General features: G+C 41.9%; 1 protein-coding gene and 1 non-coding gene across 5 annotated transcripts in view; both read right to left on the reverse strand.

Moving 5' to 3' along the window:
- CALD1 (caldesmon 1) overlaps positions 1 to 23630 on the reverse strand; it is a 177992-nt gene that overhangs the window by 36865 nt on the left and 117497 nt on the right. For all 4 annotated transcript variants that reach the window (XM_040643976.1, XM_040643975.1, XM_040643978.1 and 1 more), the window contains one exon: positions 676 to 822. In XM_040643976.1, the coding sequence (XP_040499910.1) occupies positions 676 to 822 (147 nt within the window). The remainder of the gene's footprint in view (positions 1 to 675; positions 823 to 23630) is intronic.
- Positions 7153 to 7259, reverse strand: LOC121105971. Its single transcript, XR_005838703.1, has one exon. It is a non-coding gene; the product is annotated as a U6 spliceosomal RNA (small nuclear RNA).

Here is a 23630-nt window from a genome sequence, read left to right on the forward strand (position 1 = left end):
TCTATGACCTCATATGTGTGAACCTATAAAAGCCCATTTTGAAGACGTTGAACCTATTAACAGTTTTCAACCGTCCTGATCACTACCAAGGCCTGTTCAGGAAAAAATGTGCTAGTAAACTCACAAACTTGTTTGAATAATTACAATATATCAAGCTGGATTCTGGACCTTGCGGAATATCGTAGTGATCAGAGAATACTGATTGAGGCTGTAGATCAGGAAAAATAAGACATTTGCAATTTACCTCTACTTTAAAAATTCAAGTATTATTTGCTGCTGGTAGGCATAGAGGACTATTAAGCTTATAAATCTTCAGTTCAAAACAGATGATAATACCCTGAAGAATGAATGTAAATAGTTTTCCTTATTTAAAGATGTAACCCATCATAGTAAATAAAAAGATTACTAGACTATAAAATAAAATAAAACACTTCAATTGGGGTGTGTGTAGGGGATGGGAGAGGGGAAGAGAAAGGAGTAGTGGGGTCTGAATGTCTAAATCAGTTTGACTGTCCAATCTGATTAGGTGCCTACAATGACCACAAAAATGACTGAACGAGTTAGAATGAAAAAGAGTTGAGCTGGGCTGAGAAGGGATAACTTTGCCCAACACATTCCATTCATCAGACAGGCTAAGAAGTAACTTAGAAATTCTCCATTATGAAAGGACAGTACCTGTTCTGGGCATTGACCTCCACCTGGTCAGTCACCTGCCCCAAGGATTCTTCCTCCTGCTTCTGCCGCAGCCTCTCCTGCCGGGCGCGGCGGCGCCTTTCTCGGGCAGCCTCTTCCTCATCATCATCGTTCCTCTGGTAGGCGATCCTGCAACATCACAAAGACAGCCTCTTGAGCATGCCAGCTGCCGACCATCTTCACCAGGCTCTTTGCACAATCAGCCCGAGCCCTTTCCTGAGCTCGCCCACAGAATGAAGCAGAGAGTTCTAAATGGATCGTTTCATTCCACAGAGACTTGATCTGAATAGTTTTCGAACTTCCAAGTATCTGAAAAGCGTGAGTCTAACAGCTACAGGGGATAACTTACAATAATCAAGTAATAGCTTAAACTAAGAAAATCTACACAAAAGCAGGCTATGCAGGAGAGTGCGGGTTAGCAGATTGAGATTTCTTTACTGAGCTGCTTATTAGCATGTTAAGATTTAGAAGCAGAAATCCAAAGCACTGAATCAAAAAATAATCAAAACACTTATTTAAAAGATTCAGCATGTTGTATGGATTATTTGTGTAGACACTGTCACAAAGAACAGAAAAGAATCAAGTTATCAAGCCAGGATTTTGGCATTAATAAGCTCAATTGCTAATTAAAATGGAGAGTAGGATACCCTCTTTGCTTGGATTTTATTTTTTTTCCTTTCAGTTCCTTTTCACTGGAGAGGGACTGTGTTACTGACAACTGATAGGAGGGCTTCCAAGTCAGTGTGGCTCCCCGTAAGGCCCCCTCCTTTGCTCTAAAGCATGTGTTAGGATTCCACCACCCACACGTCCAGCCCATCATGGTAGCCCCCAGGTGTACACGTAGATAGAAACCCAAGAGCTGAGGGAGGCAGAAGAGGCACAGACGGCTCTGCACACATATGTCATTCAGATTTTGTAGTTTCACCTGAAGCAAATACCTATTTAGGAAAATTATACAACCACTGTCACTACATAACATACATTTCCGTTAATACTTATTCCCAAATAAAGAACTGGAGCTGGGGAACTACAGATGTCCAAACTCAAGAGAAAACGACCTGCATGGTTACCCCGGCTACTTGTGAGGGAGGAACACATACTGAGATACAGAGTGCCAAGGAGGCATGGCTCGGCTGGGGGGCCCAGGGCCAAGCTGGCCCGACGGGGCCATGGGTTGGGATGGAGCTGCATTGCGCTAGGGGCTGCTTTTTACATTAAGGAGTTTAAGTGCTTTTCTTACGATGTTACTTACACATTTACAAATAGAAATCCGGATATATAAACATTTCATGTTTATAATTCTTATATAATGACAAACCTAAAATAATTTACAAACGAAAGAAAATAAAACAGCAGACCCATATAATGTGCACCAACAACAGGAACCTACTATAACTGATGATCGTTTACTTATGTTAGATTACAAATCAGACATCTTCAGGCTTAGATCCGGCACTTTATTTCATCTGTTTCTATCTTTTGACTTCAAGAATACGAATGCTATGAATGCTTTTCACCTATAAAAAACAAGATTAACAAATCCAAAGGTTGGTTGGTTTGCTCTTTGTTGCTTCAGAAAATCTGACTTCATGCTTACTAAAATCTGCTGGTGTGCAATACTCAAATGCCAATATAAATAAAATGTCATAGTAATTCTGTGAAACTGACTGGTTTATTTCTACAGATATGGAGAGAAGGGCGGTGTGATGTCGTTAAAGGACAGCTAGGTTAGGACTCAGTAAACCTGGTTCCTAGAACTGCTCTCTTATTACCTGGCAGCCCAGCCCCTTAACCTGAGTTAAAGTCCCTTGCCTGTAAGTATGTGACAAGGAAATGAAATCCTGGATATGTTGTGGTAAGGCGTTTTACAGTGCAATATTTTGTTGTTATTAGCAAAGTTCAGTTGAGGAGCTGCTTTGTGAGGAAAGATGAGTTCAATTTTAGACTTGTTGAATTTGAGGTGACAGCATGACATGAATCGAATGTTCCTTTCTAATTCAATCACACTGTAGTTTGCAGTCAAAAGCCCTTCCCAGTGGTTTGGCTTTAGTCTTCAGATTCTTGGCCTGATATTCCTTTGGCTTATTTCTCAGTAGACAGCTTTAACCACAGCAGGGAGAATGAGTCTTAATGACTGCTTCCCAAGCTAATCAAACAGAAAGACTTCATTCGTTCTTCTACATCTCTGGATCAGCCGTGAGGTCTTGGCTGTTACTTGGGGCCCTTCTTTTCCAAAACAAGCAAGAGACCTAAAAGCTACATCTGGGACATCCTATGCTAAAAACAACTCCCCCTGCCTTTCCCTAGATGGAATCTCACGTGAAACCCTCAAACTCCCACTATTCTTGAACGATTTGAGGTGTTCCTACCTTCAACCTCCCACCTACCCAACCAGATTTGCCATCAATTTAGGCCAGGTCACCCTCAACCTTTCTTCATCTTGATTTCTCCTCTGAGGGGTGGCCTGACAACCAGACCACTCACTCCTGTCTCTTCTAACTCTTCTTATTTGGTATTCTCCATTGGTTGCTCCCTGCCTAAGACACACGGTTATCAGAGCTAGATTTTAAAGGACTTTGCATTACTACTAATAAAGAAACATATTGTAGTTATTTTCAAAGTTCAAAAAGAACAAGGAGCCAAAATACTTTCATGGTATTTTGAATCACAACATGCCCAGTTGCTGGCTCAGTCACATACCGCTTGACTTTATAAGTGAAATTCTGTCCATGCCAAATGCCCGGATATGTGTGGAAATTCTTCCACTCTGAGACTCCCTCCAGGAGCCTTGGTAGTTGCTCAGCTTTTGGGCCTCGCCCATAGCAGCTTACCCTTCACGCTACGCCCACAGGTTTATTACTTTTCTTTGAAAACGAAAAACAACTCAATTTTTTAATTTTTCCTGATTCTAAAAGTAACATACATTTCTTATTTGCTTAAACCAGACACTACCAGATGTGTAAAAGAGAAAGTGAAAATCATCTCCCTAATCATACCACTCGGATATGGACATGACGAGTATCTGATATATTTTACCAGACATCTTGGCAGGCATGCACAGATACTTTCATTTTTAACAAAGTGGGACTCTGTTACACATATCATTTCATAAACAGTTTCTTTATTCATGACTATTTTTAACACATTAGCAGTATCTAATTTTCAACAGCAACACAGTATTCTGTGGAGAGCTCTACATAGTACTATAATGTAACCTATTTTCTATAGATGGACAGTTAAGATTTTTTTCAACTTTATGTTCTTATACATGAGGCTGCAAAGGACACCAGTGTAGATACACTTATATCACGTGTTCAGCTACTTATCTAGGAAAAATTCTCAGAAGTTAGTATTTCTGAGTTTAAGAGTATCTTCATCTAAAAGGCTTCTGATACACGGTGGCAAAGTGCCTTTCAGAAACGTATACAACACCAGCAATGTGACTGAGTGCTAATTTCACCATAAGCAGAATTTGTCCAAAGGACAGGCAAGTATACAGCATTCTTAATATATCCAAATTTTGGCACAACCTCTGCTTTACACTCAGGTAAAAACAAAATGTTAACGTTTCTAATTCTCCGTACACCAGATTTAAACATATTTGAAATGCTACTGACTAGTAAAAATCATACGTAACCATGCACCAGATTGTAATAAAAGTGTACCAGTCCCTTCGTTCCTTCTGTGAACCTGCAGCGGACGCCAGCAGTAAGCAGCCCAGTGGTATTCCGCTACTGCTCCCAGATGACTCCGGGCAGCATGGGACTCAAAGTTCCTCAGAAGCATCTGAGAATGCTTAAACTATGTTTATTAGAGACTGAACCATTTTACTGCGATCTATTCTTCTAAGAAAATGGTAACTCACAAATGACAGGTAAGGCACCTCTATTAAATAACATTTTTCACTGGCCAGAATCCATGATTTTCCCACCCATGCTGAGTGTAAGGAGGTTTACTATGGAGTATTACACTTTGTTTCTGCTAACTACCTTCACTCATCCCTTGGAGAACACCTGGCGAAAGATATGATCGACCTTACTGCAGGAAGACCAGGGCTGCTGATAGCAAAATGGCTCATCAAATATTTGGAAGGAAGGAAGTGCGTGTGTGTGTGTGTGTGTGTACAAGTGTTAAAAAATCTCAAAAGTCCACAAAAATTATATGATGTTGTTTGATTGTGTCAGTGGTACGAGAAAAGGAGAGAGGACTGGCATTTCTTTCATTCCCAGAACCAGCAGCTTAAAGGCTCTGGTGTTATAAGAAAAAACAGAACTATGCAATGGGAAAACTTTCTTGGAATGCTGTGGCTTTCACACCAAAGACGGTTTAAGTTTTTAACCACTAGAGCTCTACATCCTCGGTATATTCAAATAACAAGATAATCATGTTACACGCTGTGCCGTTTAGACAGAAAGTTCAAATAAATAAAAGTACTGCAAACATGGCAAATAAGAAGTCACTGAGGAATCAGGGTCTACATTTGGACGGGCCGGGGTCTGAATGTATGCTGGATGAGAGAAAGGCAAAGTGGCAAACATCCGTAGTAAGACCCTGGAGCAAGGCACTGGTCATCTTGGCCCATTCCCCCCACCCCATCTTCCCCATCAAGTATTTCTCAAGACTTGCACAACACTGGCAAAATTCTTATAATTTCACCTACAGTATAGGCTGTTTCCTTTGTTTTTACCCTGTGTCACCCACAGCCTGAAGACTATTGCCCTATTGCCTTTCATTTTGTCTTGTTTTCCATTTTGCTGCTTTCGGATTGGAGACTACAGTAGAACCTTAAAGTTTCCAAGCAAAAACGCGGGCAATGTATTTTATTAACCAAATAAGATTTCTTATCGGGAAATCAGGTTTAAAAATAGAATAAGGAAAAGCAATAACCATTTTTTATGGAGGGGGAGGAAGTTGATGTTATTGCATGTTTAGGAGCATTAAAGACCTAGAAGGAATGAGAAAAAAGTATGGTTGAGTCTATAATGAGTATAAATTTACTTATTTTATGTTGACAATCACAGTACTACTCTGAGAAATTAACTGGACAACCAAATAGCTAATCAAGTTTGGATTTGCAATCTTGCTAATCTTTTTTTTTTTTTTTTACATACATGGTATATATGATACAATTATTTGGCAACTTAAAACAATTTAATAATATATTTGATGATTTTCTAAATCAGCTCACCAAGACATAATTTATTCTCATCATCTACTGCACAGGATCCCTTGGTCTATTTAACCATCTTCCTACAGGCAGACGCTTGGGTTTCTCCTAGCTTTTCTCTGTTGCATACATTGCTGCAATGCCTTCTTGTGCACCCCTTTTATAGGGTAGATACTGGGAAATGGGATAGTACATGTTCATTTAAATTTGAAAGATTCTGCCACATAACCTTTCACAGTAGTCATTCCAGGTGGTTCGAAGTGAGAATTCCCTATGCTCTGTCACTTCAAATAACCAAGTCAGATCAACATACATTAAGACAGCCCACTGCTAACTGACAGGACCAGAGAAAATATTTAATCTTCTATATCTTGTATAGCAGTGGTTTCTGCTATTTTAAGAATGTGGATCCTTTTAAAATAGCAAGAGGGCGCCTGGGTGGCACCGTCGGGTAAGCATCCAACTCTTGGTTTAGGCTCAGGTCATGATCTCAGGGTCATGAGGTCGAGCCCCATGTCAGGTTCTGCACTCAGTGTGGAGTCTGCTTGAGATTCTCTCTCTCTCTGCCCGTCCCACTCATGCTCTCTTTTTCTCTCTCTAAAATAAATAGATAGATCTTAAAAAAACTTTAAAAAATAAAATATCAAGAAACAGTAAGATATCATGACAACTGCTTATATTTTTGTTATTTACTAATAAATGTTTTGTAAAGTATCTGTAAACTCAACAATACATAAAAGGGTCTCTGTCTTATAAACCACTGCATTTATATATATTTGAAGAACAGTGACTACAGAAAGTACTTGGTGTGGATATGAATCTGGGAATCTCTCCCAGCACCTTCACCACTAGTGAACCATGGGTGTACAGCAAGAGATTACAAGAGCACCAATGAACAGACTTTGAATCATCACCTTCCAACCCTTTTGTTTTCAACATTCTTCATGCTCGGTAAGCACACCCACACAGAGACACACACGCAGACCCACACGCTAAGTGAGGAAAGCCACGGAGAAAATAAAAGGCTCAAGGCACTAAAATGAGGCCTATTTATTTATTTATTTTTATTTTTTAAAAGATTTTATTTATTCATTTGACAGACAGAGGGAGAGACAGAGAACCAGCAGGGGGAGCAGCAGAGGGAGATGGAGAAGCAGGATCCCCGATGAGCAAGGAGCCCGACGTGGGGTTCGATCCCAGGCCCCTGGGATCATGATCTGAGCCGAAGGCAGACGCTTAACTGACTGAGACACCCAGGTGCCCCCAAGGACTATTTATTAAAGACTTTAAAAAAAAATACGGAATGCTTCAAGAATTTGCGTGTCATCCTTGCGCAGGGGCCAAGCTAATCTTCTCTGTATCGTTGCAATTTTAGCGTAGGTGCTACTGAAGCCAGCACTGCTTATTAAAGACTTAAAGAGGTCCCCATGCAGATCAGTTTCCAAGTCTGCTTTCCTTAATTGCCTGTGCCACATTCCTATATTTTAAAAAGAGAATATTGCACCTAAAATTCTAACGGATTGAATAAATTTGCCACCTGAAAGAAAGAATCCTACCAGTAGTTCACCATTTGCAAATTCACAATAGCTTGTGGGCCGGCAAGTAGTCGGCTGAACTCTCAGATCAGCTCTCCCCTCTCTGCTTCCCACACTATTTCCATTTTCATACAAGGAGTTGTCCAGGAGAAGGTGGCGCTGGCTGAGGGGAGGTTCCAGGTTGTAATGGACACTCCACCACAAACACGATCCTGTCCCAGCTTTCTGCAACTCTCCACTCCTCACAGAGGGCAGATTCAGGAGAAGGCCTCAAAGAATAATGACGACTTCTTCTTCTTCTTCTTCTTCTTCTTCTTCTTCTTCTTCTTCTTCTTCTTCTTCTTCTTTTAAAGAACAGCAACTTCTTAGTCAATTACTTTTCTCTGATTTCCCTCACTCTTGGTTCTATGTCATTGTCTTAACCTGGGTCTTAATATGGGATCCAACGTAAAGAGTTAAAACCTCATGTGGGTTAAAGATGTACTCATCAACTATTAGGAGGCAAAATGACTCATACATACTTTCAGTATTCTTTTCCATGTACCGAAAACCCTGGTGACTTTCTTTCATAATATGAAATGTAAGCAGATTCTCTAAACATAGCCAATCAGCTCTGTGAATTGCTCAAAGGCTCTTAGCAAACTCTCAGGCAATGCTGTGATCAGGAGGGAAAATCCAAGCTACTGAAATGAGTCATATTTGCCCTGGAGATGTACTGTATGTTTGAAAGTTAAAAGAGGTTTATAGCAACATTCCAGGCTTTTAAATATGATTTTGTTTATATGTGGTGTCTGCAAAATGTTGTGGTTTCATTTAATGCACACAAAGTCCAATTCTGAATGTTTTCCCCTCAAATTCCTTAAATAAAGGCATTAAAAATTATAGTGGAGAAAAAAATCAAAAAAATCAAAAAAATTTTCAAGGCAGAATATGTTTAGAAATGGATTAATAGCTAATAGTCAATTGGTCCATTAGTAATTAAATAGGATAGAATGAAAGAAAAAGTTCCTTTGATTTAGAGTATCTATATTTTAAAATATTGTTATTATTTATTATATATATTATTTTATCTATATATTTATATTATATACATATTTTTTTTGGTAGGGAAAGAAGGTTCTATCTCATCTATTCCCCTTTCTCCCACCGCACCTCCCCCCACCGCTCACATCCCCTTTACAAGAATTACTACAGTTTGCCTAGCAACCATAAGTTTTGGATCCCAATAGTAAGACACTGTGTGCTGGCATCCTTCAGGCTCTTATACGTGTCATTGCTGCCAGTTATCACCCCCCGCCTTCCCCATGCTTCATACAATGGTGACATTCCATAATCACATGAGTTTTATAACCGCAGAACACGGTGAGGACACATGTGCCGCAGAGCAGAGGAGAAAACGGCATCAGGCCGGGGAAGACACAGCTCTCCCCCTGTCTTCTCTCTACGCTACTGCGCTAGCTGGTTCCTAGCATCATGAAGCCTGCAACGACCTGCCGAAGGACTCGATCAGGTCTGACTGCGCATGTATGGTAAGAAGAGCCCTGGGGGCACTGGAAGTTCTGACCCGGACTTGGGCTTGTACCGCTGACTAAGGGCTGATGGGCACACAGTTCTCCGAATGGCCCTGCCCTAGGGCCGGCCGATGCCTAAGTTCAGAGACTCCTTTCTGAATCGATGCAGGTAGCCACAGGAAATGTTTTAAAATATGGATTCTAATTGTTTGGGATCAATATTTTAAACTAAAAAGACGTTTAGCATAACATACATTGTACCTGTAAATGAGTGTATACTCTGTATAATACATGACCGCTTTAAAAGATAATGAAACAGCCAGCCAGCTGAAAAGCACCAGCATCTTGGAGACCCATAGGCGCTCTCTTCAATCCCGTCCCCATGTCTAAATGCCTCCAAATAACCTCTAACCCAAATTTTTGGTTATTTTAATTATTCTCCTACTTTTCTTTGTAGTTTTACTCCCAAGGTATGCATGCCTTAACAATTTATTTTTTAGTTTTGCCTTCTTACAACTTTACGTAATCACACTGTATGCATTCTATGGTTAGATTCTTTCACAAATCTACGTGTTTCCGAGATTCATCTATGCTTATATGAACAGCTATAGTTTAGAATGACAGATGAGGCACAGGGTTTTCCAAACATTTCTTGAGACCAGGATAATATCTAACTATTTATTCAATTGGTACCATTTTCTTTTCAAAGTCCATAGATGGTTAGTGATATTCAGTAGAACTAAATGAACAGACTCTGGATTTACTTTATTGAATTGCTTTTAAAAAGATTTTATTTATTTATTTGGGGGGGGCAGAGAGAGGGAATGCCAAGCTGAGTGGGGAGCCCAACTTGGGGCTCGATCTCAGGACCCCAGATCATGACCTGAGCTGAAATCAACAGTCTGATGCTTAACAGACCAAGCCAACCAGCCATCCCCACTGAATTGCTATTTTTATCACAGTTATTTTTGAAAGGAACAAGGCATCTGTCAAACCTATTTAGTGCAGATTTTGGAGGAATAATTCCATGACAGTTTCCTGAGATTAAACTAAAATCTCTTTATTTTGTCACAGGCAGGACTGACTGCCTTTGCACCCCTCCCACTATCCCGCCCTGTTAAAACAATAAGGTTGGTCAGATCCAAACAGGTCACTATTTCATTTATAGATGTTTAGAAAGCATAGGTATGGAAAGAGCAGGTTGATGATGGAAAAGATCTATTGTGCTCCTCACATGGTTATTCATGTTAAACTTTGGTCAAAATGAATGAAAAGGAGTAAGAAAAATGTTTAAGTGGCCAGTAAGAGAATTAAAATAGTCAAACTTTTCTCTCTTTCAACTCTTATTCAACTGGTATAAAACATGGCTAAAAGAGATAAACCCAATTATTGTGTTTTCATAAATATTACCTTTCCTTCATTCCCCAACCTAGGATTCTTTGTCTACCAAGAAATATTAAATAATAAGAATCTTAAATAAATACGGTCATTAATAAACTTAGGCTTTTTAAAATGTTGTCAATCAAAAGTAAAATCTGACTTGGGGCTGTTTCCTGACCGCTGTATCTATTAAAGGACAATCTTGCTTTAATGCACACAGTAGATGTGGACAATAAACCTTGGGCTTAATTTCAAGTAAAACATGTTAAAGTAATTCAGACCCAGGTGTCTGTGACTGGCAACACTACATTTTACCAGTTCTTTCTCTTGCATTAGGTCTGCACCTGGATGTACAACTGGCTCAACAACTGCCCCAGAGCAGGGTGCAGGGAGACCCCCACATTCCCACTGACCAATTTGTAGCGACTCCATCTGACCGCGGATACACAGACAAGCAGATTCTTTTCATAGCCAAAGACTCCTAGGAACAGAAACGTCCCTTTCCATCTTGGAATGTGAAAATACAAACTCATTTTGGATGAGTCTTATACTTAGTGTGATCTAGAAATTCAGGTCTTAGCCCCAAATTCAAACTATTTGTGGGGTGTGGTACAAAGGTCCATCATTCCACGTGGTGGCGCTTCCAAGGACCGTACTGCTATCGTGTTGGTAAACATTTGACAAAAGGAATAAAGCAACTGGAAAAACGAAAACAAGATGTCCTTCAGTGGAGATTAGGAACCTGTGACTAATTAGAGGGAATCCCTGCAAGGGGAAAGTGGTATTGCAGACGTGCCGACGGAAATGGTACGCGGCATACGGGGACACTGCTAACTGAAGTCACATGTCCTGTGTCAGCTGAGAGGACTCTCCACCCTCTCTAGACAGGCAGTGCTGACTGCGGGAAAATTTATGGGTAATGGATTTTCATAACAGGCCTTTATGATCCTCTCCTCCCCCAAAAGTACCCTCTGGAACTTTTCTGCTTCCACTCTCACTTTTCTTAATTGGAAAAAGATTTACTCTTCATTTCCTCTTTTCCGGTACTCTCTGCTGGCTCCACTTCTTTCGGTTCGGCCCGCCCACCTTCATCCTTCCTCTCTTCCAGAAAGCTCCACTCTACTGATAGATAGGACACCAGAGCATTGTTTCCAGCACCTCTGCTGAAATGCGTGAGTGTCACCCTGACAAGAAAGCGTGCTTTGGGGTGATTACTACCTCCCTGACCCCAGAGGTATTGCACAAACTTACCTAACGTCCAGCTGGCACGGAGCTCCCTTCCAAGTGCTAGAACTGCAAAGTTTTGTTTACAAGTGGTAGCAAATAGAAAGACAAACCTTGAGTGGAGACAGGAAATGGAAAATGACGGGCCAAATCCTGGATGTTTGGCCCTTTGGAAAGAACATTTATTCTTGCAGAGGACTTGGGAACCAAGCATTGCTAATGGGTCCAACCTCCCTACTGTTGGGAAAAGAAGTCAAGGGGTTTGCTCTGCACTTGGTAGATCATCTTCCTAAGTCAACAGAAACCTTACCTAACGCTGGGCCTGCTCACTGCAGAGGGAAAAAAAGCAAACACCTATTTGTTTTGACTTGGTTAAGAGCCAGTCTGACCAAACCAAACCACATAAAAACCTTCCACGCTTAAAAACTCCCTTTGAGTTAATAGAAGACCCCTATAAAAATGAGAACATTTTAACAGAGCAATATTAAATAATGAAGCACCTCTATTTGCGTGTGTTAATTGAATAAGAATGACCCACAGCTTAAGAATCAGACAGCCAGGGCTCCGAGAGAGGGAAACATGGGCATTAGAGACATTCTGGCATGGTACTTAAATTACTCGAGGGTATCTGTCACACACCAGCAGATTTCTATCCCAACAATAGACTATTAACCAACAAGGCTTATGCTGTCTTCTGACTAGATACTAAAGCGATCGCTAGTTCCTTAAAACTGTCAGCTGGTACAGCAGGCACTGCTTCAGTTGGGGCAATAACTGACTTTACCCTAAAGATATCCTATTCTCTAACTACAAATTACAAAGTCCTAGCATTGGCACTGGCTTATAGGTTTCTAATCTTGTGTACATTCCTCCCCCCAATCAAACCGGTGATCCATGTGGGACCTAAACTTTGAGGCGAGGACATTTGGGTGGGACATCAGGGTGGGGAGCTGTGGGCAGCAAAAGGGGCTGCCTGAGGGGTCTAGATTCTGAGGATGACGTGGAGGGTGCTAGGCCAGATATGAAGGTAGGGTCTCAACTTGTGATAGTGGGCAATGGCAAAGGGACCCTCAGGTGGCCAGAATCAGGACGTCCATTCAACAGATATTTATTGAACATCTACTCTGTTCAAGCCACTGAGAGTGGAAACCAAGATGAATTAGACTCCTGAAAGGAGTTTCTAATCTGGGAGGGAAGCAAAGACGTCTGTAAGAACGCAATAGCAGATAAAAATGTGGTAAATATCCTCAGAGACTTACTGATCCAGTGATCTGAAGTTTAGAGGAAGAAGAAGGCATTGCCAGCCGAGGGATCAGAGAAGGCTTCATGGAGGAAGTGGTATTTGAGCTGGATTTTTAGGACTGGAGGTGGGGTGGGGGAACGGGAGAGGCCCTGCCCGCATACAGAGAGCTCACATGGTGAGGCTGCAGAGTCAGGAAATATGGATGTGGAAAAGCAAACAACTCAGTCTGGCCGGGGCTCGGAGTGCACGAAGGGCATTAGTGAAGCTCCAGTTGTGCTTGGCAGACACAGCAAGACAGCGCCTCATAACTGCGAGAGTAAACCAAACATTTTACAAAGCTTAAGGAGAGAGGCTCCTTCCGTGGCAGAGGCCCCAGGGAAGCACAGAGTCTCCATTCCGGGCATTTCATTCACTCGGCAGCTTTCCCCGGAGATCAAGGGCCAGCTCCCCACCACCAAGGGCTCTGTGAAGCTTGGCTGCAGGGGGACTGCTGCAGTTCAACACGTCGGACCGACGCTGACCATGGCAGAGCTGTAAAGGGTCTTTCAGGAGCCATATGCTGGGACTTTCCAGTTCTTAGAACAGAATTTCCGTCCTCTCTTATTTTTGCCACCTTCTCCACTGTCCTGTACTCACTCTGCCCACAGAGTTAAACCAGATTTTCACGGATTCTGCTTGGAAAGCAGGTCCTGGGTAAAAATCCACAAATGTGGCGAGGAGATGAGATATTAGGACCATGGAATGATTAAACGAGAAGGGATTTTGGGGGTTATTTTCAACCCAAGCTCTACATTTTATACATGGTAACCTAGGGTCTAAAAGGGGAAGTGATTCATACAAGTAATTACAAAATCAGGACCAGATGCAAGGCTATGGAGCTGCCATCACAGTTGTCTTTCTCACCTATGACACTGTATGGGCTTTCTTAGGGCACTCTGGAGATCAGCAAATACCTTCCGTCGTCTAAGCCAGGGAATGGCAAACTGTGGCCCAAGGACCAAATCAGGCCACATCCTGTTTTCGTACATAGTTTTACTGGAATGTAGCCATGCCCATATTGTCTGTGGCTGCTTTCACACTTCAATACCAGAGTTGAATAATTATGACAGAGGGCATATTTGCCGCAAATTTGAAAATATATACTATCTAGCCCTTCACAAAAAAAGTGTACTGATCCCAGATCTAAGCCGATGGTCTCAAAAGAATTTTATAGTGTACTCCTATCATTTAAAAAACTAAGCATACACACACACATACACACACACACACACACACGCATATTGATTTATTTATAGTGCTATCCTAAATGTTTATAGATCTATAAAACACAAACAGAGGGGCGCCTGGGTGGCTCAGTTGGTTAAGTGTCTGACTTCAGCTCAGGTCATGATCCCAGGGTCCTGGGATTGAGTCCCACATCAGGCTCCCTGCTCAGCGGGGAGTCTGCTTCTCCTTTTCCCTATGCCCATCCCCCCTGCTCGTGCATGCATTCTCTCTCACACTCTCTCTCAAATAAATAAATAATCTTAAAAAAACCACAAACAGAAATTTTAAAAGGATAGAATGAAACAAAAAAAATTAATGTTTAATACATTAACATTCATAAAAGCTTTTTTGAAAACTCTTGGTTTAACAGACTGTGATCAGTAATTTGAAGGTCTGGCTGTAGGTTTAATTTATCTTGATGCTTGGTTTTAAATAAAAGCCAAAATTTAATTTTTTAAAAAGCCCTTAAAAAATATGTAGATTCAGGAGTGCCTGGGTGGCTCAGTCAGTTAGGCATCTGCCTTCAGGTCAGGTCATGATTCCAGGGCCCTGGGATGGAGCCCCACTGGGATGGAGCCCCACATCGGGCTCCCCGTTCAGCAGGGAGTCTGCTTCTCCCTCTCTCTCCGCCCTTCCCCTGCTCATGCTCTTTCTCACTCTCCCTCTCAAATAAATAAATAAAATCCTGAAAAAAAAGATATGTAGATTCAAACGGGAAGAACATATCATTGGCTTGGCATATTGAAGATGATGTGAATAGATTCAACCTCCCCCCACCAAGCATGCAGTTTTCGGATGAAACCTGCTGTGAAAATTTATGTCTGTCCTGAGGTCAACCAGTTGTTCATCCAAAGTAATCCAAAGGTGTTTTAGTTTTACATCTTTAATAAACAGCTTCAAATCTATTTCACTTGGGAAATGCTTCTCTTGGGAAATTTTTAAAAAAGAGATTAGAGAACATTTCCAAGCTGAGGTGTGAAGCTCTGATGATACTGACAGGTTACACGTTTACATCTTTCTCAACAACAAAATCACAGATAGTGGGGCCATTTTTCAAAAGATCTCTCCTTGGCATGAGTTTCTTCTGAAAAGCAGTTACATTTCCCCTTTCTGTTGAAAAATCACCTTCACCGAGAGGAACGAGTTAGGCGTGTGGCTGAGGAAGCAAGCGCTCACACGCGCTCACAGCGTTAGAGACAGCTCTGCCACATTCTCATAGTTGTCTTGGGCTCGTACGGTTAGTGTTACCTTCGACCTGAGGCTTCTGCAGAAATTCTCTCTCTCTCCCTCTTTTTTTTGTTTAAAGTAAACCCTACCCCCAATGCAGTGCTTGAACTCACGACCCGGAGATCAAGAGTCACACACTCTACCGACTGAGCCAGCCAGCCGCCCCTTCTTTTAAGAGTGGAATTTCAAGTCCATTTTGTGAAGGTTATGTTCATGTAAACTACATAAGCTCTATCACCCGCAACTTCACTTATCCAGTTACAAGTCAACTGCAAGGAGTCCCAGTGTGTGAAAAGGCAGGGGCTGTCCTTCCCTCCGGGGTGGAACTCTTGCTCTTCCTCAGGACCAGTCACATGTGGCTGGAAAGACGGACCAAGCGAAGGAGCCAGTGCCAGAAAGCATAATCACTATTAGCCAAGCTTCATTTCCTGTTCTTTTAACTTTGTCTCATACTCTCTTGCTTTCTTTCCTTTGATCAAGCTTCTATTCAGAATGCTCTTTCCTCCTCTCCATTTATACCTAGAGCGATCTTCCCTATCGCTCAAGGCCAGCTCAAAAGCTTTCCTGTGAAGTCTTACCAGACGTAATGGAAGTCAACTGGAAGGAACTCTTGCCCTCCTGTGAAATCTCTGTTGTCATTTCGGGCATTTGTCACACGTTGCCTTGAAGTTATTCATGTATCATCTTACCTCTCATGTCATGTTTGTGGAAAGCAAGAGTTCTGTTTTATACATATTTTTAGCCCTCTTCCTCAATGTGCCTTGCATAAAATAAGTATTTAATAAGGTCTTTTTTTTTTTTTTTTTTAGTAATTGAATTCAAGAAAGGCATATGGCATAAGACACTGAACAAGGGCATTTATGGAGGCTAATTAACAATGATGAAGCCTAATTCAGTTCCTTGCATGTGAGGTGAATTGCCTAAGTTCACATGGATTTATCTGAATCAGACACAGAAAGGATAGCCAGGCCAATGTGGAGCCATTTAAAAGTTCAAGAGTCAAATACAGAGTAACAATGGTGCCCAAAAGGACAGGTCAATGAAATGCGACTCTGTTTCATGACCAAGGAAAGACCAACAATTCTATACTAGGCTCCTGAGTATTTACTGAAAAAATAGTGTTATTAAAGCTTTATCAATGGGAGAAGGCTACCCCAAAGTGTGTTCCAAAGGTGTGTATGTTTTTTTCAACAACAAAAGCACACACAGTGGGGTCGCTTTCCAAAGGCATATTCAGAAGCTTTGTGGGTGGCCAAGAAGGCAGATGTTCCATACTGGCTTGTGAATATGAACCAGGAAAACCTGGCTATGCCTTCTGCCATGTTGCATGGGCCATGGGGCTTGTTCTCTGATCATGATTTCTAGAAGCTGAAATCTGATCATTCATTAAGGGAAGCAATAATCTCTTGGGTTTAAGCTTTAATACTATGAAGTGATGGAACAGAGCTATATTAAACCAACCTAGGAGTGATAGTGAGAGCCTCAAGTCTAGAAGGCCAAAATGGGTTAGCAAAAAATATAGGAAGTAGAACCTCAACCCTTAACATTTCTCTCAGTCCTTTCCACTGGAAGCTGTAAGCAACCACTAGTCAAAGCCTTCTTGCCGATGTCTGCCTGGGTAGGTACCTAGAGAATTTTGCTCATTGGTCCACAATGCAAAAGTTTTAATGCATTTATTATAAATCTGTTTCTCATTTGTATGCTACTTTCTCTGTAGGTGGCATTATGTTGCAACTACATACAGAAAGTCCCCTTGAGATAGAGCTGAAAAATGTGTTTTCCTAGTTAAGAAGAACCAAATGGTTATGGACAGGAAAGATATTTGACTTCTGAACCTAGTCAATAATCAGGGGCTAAAGTCAAATTGAGTCAACTGGTGTTTTCCAGTTGGACTGGGGACCCTGTCTTGCTTTAAGAGCTTGTGTGTGAGTGTGTGCGTGTACACACCTGCCACCAGCCTGTCTCTGTTCTTGTAGGATGACTGCCCGTGGCTTGGCTCATGAACAGAGCAGATGTTCTCTATTTTCCTGCTACTCTAGGGTATGTGTTTCCCCCATAACTCCTCTTGTATCATCTTCCCTTGTAAATGCCTTATATCTGTCTATATTCTCTCTCTTCTCACTACCAAGCCTAGTGTTGGTTTTGGCCTTTTGCAATGTCTGTGGTAAGCAAAAATAATTCAGTCCAAGTAGCTGAACTAAGCAAGTTTGATTTAGCTATTTCCTTAGAAATATTTTCAAGTGCTCTAATCAAAACTGATTCTGTAATTCATTGGCTAAATTTTTAAGATAGCCCAAAATAGTTCATTCCACTGTATTATGGGCTGTCTTGTCATTTTTACATTTAGTATCACAGTTAGGCTTTTTAAATTAGTTTAATAAAAGATCTAAAAGAACAGCTCAATTTGGTTATTAAATGTCTCAGAATGATATATTGATTATTTTTGATCCAGACATTAATAGCCACGAGCTCAAAATGACATTGTATTACAGGTTTGTGTTCTCCAGAGTTATACTTTGAAACAAAGTATCCAATGGCCTTTTATAGATCCCATTTTATTTGACCTCACAACGGCCTTTGACACTGTTGGCCATAGCTTCCTCTTTGAAATTCTCTGCCTACTATATTTTGTAGTTTCTTTTGTGTCTTCAATTGGGTTTCCTCCTCAGCTCTATTCTTTTCTTGTTCAACATACTTGCCCAGGCTAATTTCATCTATACTAACATTTTGTTAGTCAGCTGTAAGGTGATGGTTTTCTAATTTATTTTCCTTGCTCAAGCTGCTCTCCTGAATTTCTTTCTTTCTTTTTTTAAAGATTTATTTATTATTTATTTGACACAGAGAGAGAGAGAGAGAGCCAGTGAGAAAGGGAACACAAGCAGGGGTAAGGGGAGAGGAAGAAGCAGGCTCCCAGCAGAGCAGGAAGCCTGATGCGGGGCTTGATCCCAGGACCCTGGGATCATGCCCTAAGCCAAAGGCAGATGCTTAATGACTGAGCCACCCAGGCGCCCCCTGTTCTCCTGAATTTCTATATGACCTTTCTTCCTTGGTAATGAAATTTCCAGTAAAGAAGTTGAGAGCAATGAGTTATTCTGGACATTAAATTAATCTATGACTCTTTGAAAGTTCAAAACTTCTCCCCATGCTGGTACCGCACTCCCAGATCCTACTTCTGAAGACAGATGGTTTCAAAGAATTTTTTTAAATTCCCCAGTCATATTCTGTCCTTGCCACAGTTAGCAACTACCCAATTTCAGGATGTAAAACTGACTTGCTATTATAAGAAAAGCCAAATAAAGAAGCATTTATTAACTAAATTAGATATCAAGGGATGGATAATTTCCATAAACACAGAGAAAACATTAAGATTATAATTTCATTATTTGACATTGGAAAGGACACACTGTTTCTTGGCTACTCGGCAGAGAGTTTCACTTCTTGCATGCAGGAGAAATGAAGTGCAGACAATACCCATGTCTCTAGAAGTTGATTTTGGTTGAAAGCACAATTCCCTGTTAGGCTTAAAACAACTGAACTGAACCTCCCAATCTGAGAGGAAACCTGTCTGACCTGTTTCATATACATACTGTATTTTCTTTAAAGGTTTCAAAACATCAGAAAGAAAGAGAGCCTGATCCTGCCATCTGGGGGCTGGATGACCCAATAGAGGATGCATTCAGAGCACTGCTTCTCAGCCTGGGTGGGTATGCATTAGAATCACCTTCGGGAGCTTTTAAAAATCCCTCTGCCCCAGAGCACGTGGGTGGCTCAGGCAGTTAAGCGGCCAACTCTTGATTTCGGTTCAGGTCATGATCTCATGGTCCTGGGATTGAGCCCTGCGTCTGCCTCCGTGCTCAGGGGGAGTCCGCTTGAGAATCTCCCTCTCCCTCTGCCCCTCCCCCTGCACTCTCTCTCAAATAAATAAGTAAACCTTCAAAAAAAAAAAATCCCTCTGCCCAGGCTGTGTCCCAGACCCATTAAATCAGACCCGCTGGGGGTATGATCCAGGCATTAAAGGTCCCCAGGTGAGTCCAGTGTATAACCAAATTGAGAAACACTGATTCATAATGAGGACTGAGGGAGAGTTTGGGCCAGTTGCAGTTCTGTGAAAAGGCAGCGTAAGGTCATTCAGAAAATAAGAATGGAGAGAGAAGCCATGGGCAAGTATTTGGAGATCGGAGAGGAAACAGATGGTGCCACTAGCCCTTATGAGCCTAATGCCAAGTTCTCTTTGTTTTTTATTTTTTAAATTGAGGTATATCGGTATTTATAAGCAGAAAGTAGGTGTTACTTAATATTGTGCAGACAAGTTTTTCACACTTATTAAACACTGGTTAAATACCCTGAGTGGCATATTCCTTGTTCTCCCCATTGACCAAATTTGACAGTCTGAGGCCACTTTCGTTGGCTGGTGGTAGTCCCCTGGAGAAGCAGGCCTGGCAGTTGGGAGCATTTCACCTCCTCTCATGACGAAAACATGATATAACCCCAATCCCTATTTCTTCCCTATCATGGATGAGCTGTGTCAGGATGATGTTCTTAAAACTCTGCTCAGGATCTGTGAGGAAACAATTCTTACAGTCTGTTACGGAATTCGAACTGTAAAAAGAGAAAGAACTCAGTCGGGAGCCAGCCCAACCGACGGGGTACCTGCCAAACCACACCTTATCCTCCTCAATCAGCACAAACATCCTCCACCGCCTGACTCCTCTTACCTCAGCAGCAGGGGCACGCTCGTTCCCTTATTAGGACACTGGCAGTGGCGAGAGAGCCGCTCGTGTCTGAGGTCCAGGAGCGGCTTCTAGAACATGTGCACTTCATCAAAAACCAGAAGAGGAGAACAGGCACCAAGGGAGGGGACTGGAAAAATTAAATCCTCGCTGTATGGGAGGAGAATCCATCTTGGTAGGCCACAATTATGGTTTTGGAATAAAAAAAAAATTTTTTTTAAGGCCAAACCAAAAAAAACATAATTCTAATATTTTTTTAAATGCATTTTTTTTGGAAGGGTGTTTTTGAAACTTAGAAATGCAGTCAAGGAAATGTTAAGTTGAAAGCTTCCAGGGAGGTGAATATGTATCATCTGTGAGTACCTGGTCTTAACCTTCAAGAAGGGTTGTCCCAGTTCTAGAGCATACATCTGAACCTAGAAGTGTCTTTGCCTTTTTTTTTTTTTTAACCTGGGGCAAAAGAAAAGCCCTGTTCCTCTTGTCTTCCTGCTTCTCTTCTCACCTGTCTACAGGGATGCCCCCTCCCTGCTCTGACCCTCACCCTACCTCACTACCTTCCTCCTTTTCTCACAACGTACCACCATCCAAACTAGGCTTTGTCTATGGTATTAGCGCGAGTGGGAAGGGCTTCCTGTCAAAAGGAGACATTGCCCTGTTATAATCTGTGTCAGCAGGGCTGTCCGGGTCATCCATCCTGTTTAGTGGCTAAGCTGTTTTCAGAGCCAACTCATGCACTCAGACCTATCCAAGCGGTAACGGAGTGCAATTCTAACTTTGTGTAATTTATAAAACACCTCCACCATGTATGTACCTGTTCTAATGGGATCTTCAGAATACCAGCGAGATAGACACCACTATCTTTTCTACTTCATGGCTGAGGAAATCGGCTTGGTGGAGCTGAGCAACTTGCATTCAGAACTAGGACATCACTATAAATTGGGGCTTTTCTGACTGGTGCTCTTTCTGTCTCGAAGATGTCATAATATCATGGTGTTCTGCTCAGAGGAGCTGCTCTGAAGCCTGCCAGAGAGAACTGAAGTCCTCAGGTTCCCCCAGTCCTCTACACAAAGGGCATTCAGGCCCCTGGGAGATCATAGGACGCCCCAGGAATCATGTCACCCCCCCCCCCAGGGGCCGGGCTGCTGCTCACAGCTAACTGCTAAATCTGACACCTTGTTAGAGTTGTAGGTCACATTTCTAAGGCTAAAAAGCCAAACACAACAGCCATTGTCTATTTAAAAATAAACAGTAACACTGGTGATTAAAAAAAAAAAAAAAAAGAGGGGGATGTACTAGACCAGCCAACCTTGACTTTGAAAGAGTGAAGCAAACAAACAAATTGTTTAAAAGGACGAGGAAGCTTATTTAATGGTGATAACTCCCATCTGTGCAGGCCTTACTAGGTGCCAGGCAATGGACGGGATGCATTTCATCTAATCCTTACAATAACACTGAGGAGACATGATTACTCCTATTTTACAGTCTAGATGAGCAGAGCCGACACAGAGGAGTCAAATCACTTGTCCAAGATTAACACACATCGGATTTTCGCTACCTTCTGGCCGAGCCCAAGGTTTGGGTTCTTTGCACCACTACAACTTGGCACATTCCATTTCTTTCCAGGTCTCAAGTCTCTGACTGTGACAAGACAGGAGTTAGAAGTTAAGATACGGAGAAGTTCAAAATCGTTTGGAGAGTTTATTTGCTTTTAATTGGCATAAGAAAGTCATGTGATATTCATCACAATGAAATGAGAGGAGCTGCTAGTTTTATGGAAGTCCAGGTCTCCCACTGGGGGAAGAGGCACACTCGCTACCTCTTTGTGGGACTCTGAAAGTGGAATTTAGTCTCCTGAGCTGGTTATTTAAGGTAAAGAGTCACAGACGATCCCAGACCCTCTGAGACCACCCCTCTTACCCTCTCCAGCCCTGCTCTGCCAGGAGGAGAAGCTTGCTCATCAAGCAGGATCTGATGTCATATTACAATTGCTGCCAGATTCTCCCACGCAGACCAGAGGTTAGAGCTATGAGAGCACAGGCAGGGAATAACATCGGTTAAGTGTTAGGCTAGCGAGAGCAAGGGAACCACCAGGAGCCACTCAGCCTGGGGCCAGGAGCCAGGGGCCAGGGGCCAGTCATTACACACACACCCAGGCAGGGAGGAGGTGGCTGGGCCAGGGAATCAACCTCTCTGGCCTCATTTTCATCTGTAAAATGGAGGTAGTGGTACTTAATTCGTAGTACTGTTGAAGGATTAAATGAACTACTATTTGTAAAGTACTCAGAGCTGTGCTTGGCACATGGTAAGTACTAGATGAGTGTTAACCATTTTTATTAACTTATTATTATCACTATCCCCCTCATCATATGGCATATAGGTTCTGTGCTTGTACGTTTTCCAAAGTATGCTGCTGTTTCGAGCATGAAGGGGATAACAGGGCAGAAAGGTTTTTCTAACTAGAGAATCTTAAACTCCTTTCCATTGTACATAGTGATACCAGAGAAGGCTCAGAAATGCAGAGTCAATACAGGGGAAGATTCGAATCTTCTGTTGGTATTCCCTTATTTCTCTGCTGTTGATTACGTTTTCTCTGGCTTTCTACTTTGAGGAGAGGAGAGTAGAGGAGGAGAGTTGTGGCTAAAAATGTTCAATAAATGGAATGCCTTTTATCTCTCATTTTCTTTGTCGCTCTCATAATCCATGTTACTTCTCATTAAAATGTAGATGGACATTCATCATCAGACAGCTTTCTCTTCCCATGCCAGAAAGTGCACGTGTCCTACTGGAAGAGGATAACCCCCTTCTCTATTCATCTTTGGGGCTGACTTAACACCCCACCTTAGTGAAGAATTGATGCTTCAGAGCTCTATGTGTGGAGGTTGGTTCTGACTTCCACTGGAATGGCTTTAGGCAGACAGCCTGTCAGCGGAGGACCCAGATGTCCCCACTGCCCCAATATCCTTCAGCCAGCTGGCGTTTTAATTGTCCTGGAAAACGATCCCACGTATTGCTTATGAATTGAACTAGGAAATGTCGTGTTAAACTATTTTAAATCTTCCCGGTACTTGCTATGGATTGAACTGTGTTCTCTAAAAATGACATGTTGACAACCTTACCTCCCTCGTACCTCGAAATGTGATCTTATGTAGAAATAAGGCCTCTGTAGAGGTAATCAGGTTATGATGAGGTCATTGGGGTGGCTCTCACCCAATGTGACAGATGTCCTTATAAAACGGGGGAATTTAGACACAGAAAAGGACACTCATGGAGGGTAGACTATGCGGAGAAAGACAGAACGTCGTGTGAAGGCAGAGATCAGACTGATGAATCTACACTCCAAGGGCTGCCGAAGATTGCCAGCAAACCACCAGGAGAGAGGCCTGGACGGAGTCTCCCTCACAGCCCTCAGAAGGAAGCCCTCCTGTTCTGTTAACTCACTCAGTATGTTGTAGTTCGTTACAGCAGCCCTAAGAAACTAATACAGTATTCAGTTTAAGGACTGAATGGTTCTACTTTGTTAGTGAATTTTATTTTCACAATTTCCAGCATTGTCTACTGTTTATTTAGGTAAGTAGTTCATTACATTGGGCCAGGAGTTCATCCGATTTCTTAAAATACCTTCTATTGTAACTTGCGAATTTGTCCTCTTATATG

The sequence above is a fragment of the Ursus maritimus genome, unplaced genomic scaffold (assembly GCF_017311325.1).
Source record: "Ursus maritimus isolate PB19 unplaced genomic scaffold, ASM1731132v1 scaffold_3, whole genome shotgun sequence".
Taxonomy (NCBI): domain Eukaryota; kingdom Metazoa; phylum Chordata; class Mammalia; order Carnivora; family Ursidae; genus Ursus; species Ursus maritimus.